The sequence below is a fragment of the Cynocephalus volans genome, chromosome 4, assembly GCF_027409185.1.
Source record: "Cynocephalus volans isolate mCynVol1 chromosome 4, mCynVol1.pri, whole genome shotgun sequence".
NCBI lineage: Eukaryota > Metazoa > Chordata > Mammalia > Dermoptera > Cynocephalidae > Cynocephalus > Cynocephalus volans.
In genome coordinates this window covers 107131532-107135750 of record NC_084463.1, presented here as the reverse complement: position 1 = coordinate 107135750, position 4219 = coordinate 107131532, and the positions used below count along the sequence as shown (strand labels likewise).

General features: G+C 39.7%; 1 protein-coding gene across 1 annotated transcript; it reads left to right on the top strand.

Moving 5' to 3' along the window:
• Nucleotides 1–1560: 1560 nt before the first annotated feature.
• LOC134377018 (olfactory receptor 2D3-like) lies at nt 1561–2531 on the top strand. The gene is given in 2 exon segments (XM_063095626.1): nt 1561–1579; nt 1582–2531. Coding segments are annotated over 2 exon segments (969 nt in total).
• The last annotated feature ends 1688 nt before the right edge of the window (nt 2532–4219 follow it).

The following is a 4219-nucleotide window of genomic DNA, read 5'->3' as shown; positions in this document are numbered from 1 at the left end:
TCAGTGAATTTATAGATTAATTCAGGGAGATTAACATTGTTATAAAACTTCACTATTCTATTCATGAAATCACTGTCTCTATTCATTTATTCAGATATCATGCTTCACAGCTTTTTTCAAATACATTGTGAATGCTTCTTATGTGTGTATCTTAAGTTTAGCCATTGTTCCTGTTTTACTAAATTTTTTATTTGGTTATTTTGTTATATGATAACACAAGAATGTCCAATTATTCATCTGATATCATACCACATTTTTTCATTTATCAAAAACTTAAATTGGCTCTTATTATTATTTATTTTACATATGCAGTCAAATTATCTACAAATAATGTCTATCACTTTTTTTCAATATTTATTCCTCAAATTCTTGCTACTGTCTTTTGATCAAGACCCCCCAAAATGTTAAAAAATATCTTTTAAAATATGCCTGTTATTTTTGCACCTGATATTGTTGCCATCAGTTTTAGAGGATGAGCACTAAAACACTTAAAATGGAGAAAGCTTAGGCTTGTATTCAAGGAGTGGATGTGAGAGATAGTTTAACCTTCTCTACAACCAAATTTTGAGAAACAAAGAAAAAATTTGCAGGATACAGAAAGAATGAGGAAGGCTTACAGGAACCATTTTCAGAATTTCTTTGTTTTATTACCTGTTTGCTAAAAGTAATAACAACGACCTTATACAGCCTCAAAGAGAAGTTTTTCTAAAAGTGAATGTAAAAAAAGTATTAATAAGGACTGGCACCAGGAGGATGCTTAACATATGATAATTAGTGTTATTAATGCCAAAGAAGTAAAAGTGTGTAGAGAACAGATTAGGGGATGTTTGTAATGTGCCACTGGGTGCAACCACCAATGAGGCAGCTATTTTTACTGATGTTCCTCAGCACCCTCTTCATGTTGAAAATAAGTGACAGAAGAATTTGGGCAGGGGACAGGATCTTGCTCAGAGTGCTCTTTAGGATTATTTTGTAAATATAATGAAAAAATTCAGCCTTCATAAGTGTTGTCAGACGGTGTGCAGCAAAAAAATCTAACTGGTTTAAAGCAACATTAATTTGTTTGCTTCCCAAACCTACATAAAAGGAAGGATGCACCAGGGCGGACCCCGTAGCGCACTCAGGAGAGTGCGGCGCTGGGAGTGCAGCAGCACTCCCGCCGCGGGTTCGGATCCTATATAAGGATGGCCGGTGCGCTCACTGGCTGAGTGCGGTGGGGCCGGTCACAAAAAGACAACAAAAAAAAAAAAAAAAAAAGGAAGGATGCACCATAAACAGCACTATAATCTTCTCAGGAATATAAGTCTTTAGGTGGACCAACCAAGGATTGGTCATGTAGCATACTCGTGTAGGATGAGTTCTCTCCCACTGGTGCTACTAAAAGATTCAAGGGGAGAGAAAATCAGATATGGCTTTCAAATGTCAGAACTATTGAGCAAAAAAAAAAAAAACTCCATCTTTTGACACACAGAATCTGTTGAGATGGAAATCAATAGTCTAATTTTGGAGAGGGATTAGTAAAATAACTAGGTTACTCAAATTTTTACAAATAGCTGATGGATGTGTTTCTTTTATTGCTGCTGACCTATAAACAGGAATAAATATTCATGGGAGAAGAGAACCAAACCTATGTGACTGAATTTGTTTTCCTGGGCCTTTCCCAGGATCCACAGGCTCAAGTCTTGCTCTTCTTTCTTTTTCTGATCATCTACCTGCTGACTGTACTGGGAAACCTGCTGATCATCATGCTCATTCACACAGACTCCAGACTCCACACACCCATGTACTTTTTCCTTAGAAACCTGTCCTTTGCTGATCTCTGTTTCTCTACTACCACAGTCCCCCAGGTGCTAGTCCACTTCCTGGTGAAGAGGAAAACCATTTCCTTTGCTGGATGCTCAACACAGATAGTTGTTTTACTTCTGGTTGGGTGTACAGAGTGTGCGCTTCTAGCAGTGATGTCCTATGATCGGTACGTGGCTGTCTGCAAGCCCCTGCACTACTCCACCATCATGACACATTGGGTATGTGTCCAGTTGGCCATAGGGTCCTGGGCGAGTGGGGCATTTGTGTCTCTGGTGGACACCACATTCACATTATGTCTGCCCTATCGAGGAAACAATATCATTAACCATTTTTTTTGTGAACCTCCTGCCCTCCTGAAGCTGGCCTCAGCAGATACTTACAGCACAGAAATGGCCATCTTTGCAATGGGCGTGGTAATCCTCCTGGCTCCTGTCTCCCTCATCCTTGTCTCCTACTGGAATATCATCTCCACCGTGATCCAGATGCAGTCTGGGGAGGGGAGGCTCAAGGTTTTCTCCACCTGTGGTTCCCATCTTATTGTCATTGTTCTCTTCTATGGCTCAGCGATATTTGCCTACATGAGACCCAACTCCAGGATAATGAATAAAAGGGATAAAATGATTTCTGTATTCTACTCAGCAGTGACACCCATGCTGAACCCCATCATCTACAGTCTGAGGAACAAGGATGTCAAAGGAGCTCTCAGGAGAGTAACCGCAAAATAATCTTTTTGGAGGTGGTGATCTCTGATTATGATAACCATTTTAGGGATGTGGAGAGAAGTAATTTTCTTGGAACGTTTTCCATTTTTATCTCTTTCCTCTGCTTTTTCATTCCTTCTATTTTCCAATATTTCTTCTCAGATCAGTTCAACAAATTGCCTAATCAAAGCAAGGTAACTAACTTGGTGGACACAGAAAAGAAATTAAATTAAAGGACAGGAGAAGAGGGGAGAGGAGGTGAGAGGAGAGGAGGGGAAGGGAGAGGAGGAGAGGGGAGTGGAGGGGAGGAGAGAGGAGAGGAGATGAAGAGAGGAGAGAGGGTAAAGAAGAAGGGAAGAAGAGAGGAATGATGGAGGGAGGGAGGGAGAGGGGCAGGAAGGAAGGGAGGAAGATAGAGGAGCAAGAAGTCACTTCTTTCCTAGCCCATACAAGCTAATAAGTATATCACTATAAGTAGGGATATAACTATATGTCAGAAAACAAAGAACCAATAAACAACAACAAAACTGTCATAAATATGAGAACTTTTTGGCAAGTAGAGTCATTTCTTCCATTCTTGTATGCATTTATCAAACATCTTTTGAACACATCATGTATCCCAGGTACATTTATGGAGCTATGAATATAGACGTAAAAAATAAGTTCTTCATGGAGGTATGTTTCTAACATGGCCTTCAACTCTCAATTTAACAATTTCTGAAGTTGAAAAGAAAGCACATTTTAGGAATAACAAATGCTAGAATTTTTCTAAGAGTATGTGTAAAGTTAGGAAAATAGTGAGATATAAGGCTGAAAAGTAAGTCCAGATTGAGAAATTTCTTGAATTCAATACTAAAGAATTGGCCCAACATGTAATTCTGAAAAAACTGAAGATGAGAATAAAAGTAAGACACTGAAAAAAATGTGCCAATAACTGAAGGGATTGGAATCACAGAAAGGGTTCTTTATGATGGGGATTATCAGAATATATTTTGTATTCTTATGGTTATGATCCAGGAAAGTGGAAGAAAGTGCGTTCAGATGAAAAGGATCCTGCAAAAGCAAAATGTTGGGGAGGCCAATGAGATTGGGATCCCGAGTGCTAGTGGAGGTCAGCCTTTGACAGACAATTGTAGTGAGAGAAATCAGGAAAGTATACATGCAGATGCAGGTGCGTGGGAGATTTGAAGAGAATATAAAGGGGTTTGCAGCTGACTGCTTCTGTTCTAATGAAATACAGGGCAACTCATCAGCTGAGAATGAAGGTGTGAAATAGTCATTTTAAAAAAAGGGACTGAATCACTCAGCATCTGGGAAATGCAAATCAAAACCACACTGAGATACCATCTCACCCCAGTTAGGATGGCTAACATCCAAAAGACTCTGAACGATAAATGCTGGCGAGGTTGCAGAGAAAAAGGAACTCTCATACATTGTTGGTGGGACTCCAAAATGGTGCAGCCTCTATGGAAAATGGTATGGAGGTTCCTCAAACAATTGCAGATAGATCTACCATACGACCCAGCTATCCCACTGTTGGGAATATACCCAGAGGAATGGAAATCATCAAGTCGAAGGTATACCTGTTCCCCAGTGTTCATCGCAGCACTCTTTACAATAGCTAAGAGTTGGAACCAGCCCAAATGTCCATCATCAGATGAGTGGATACGGAAAATGTGGTACATCTACACAATGGAATACTACTCAGCCAT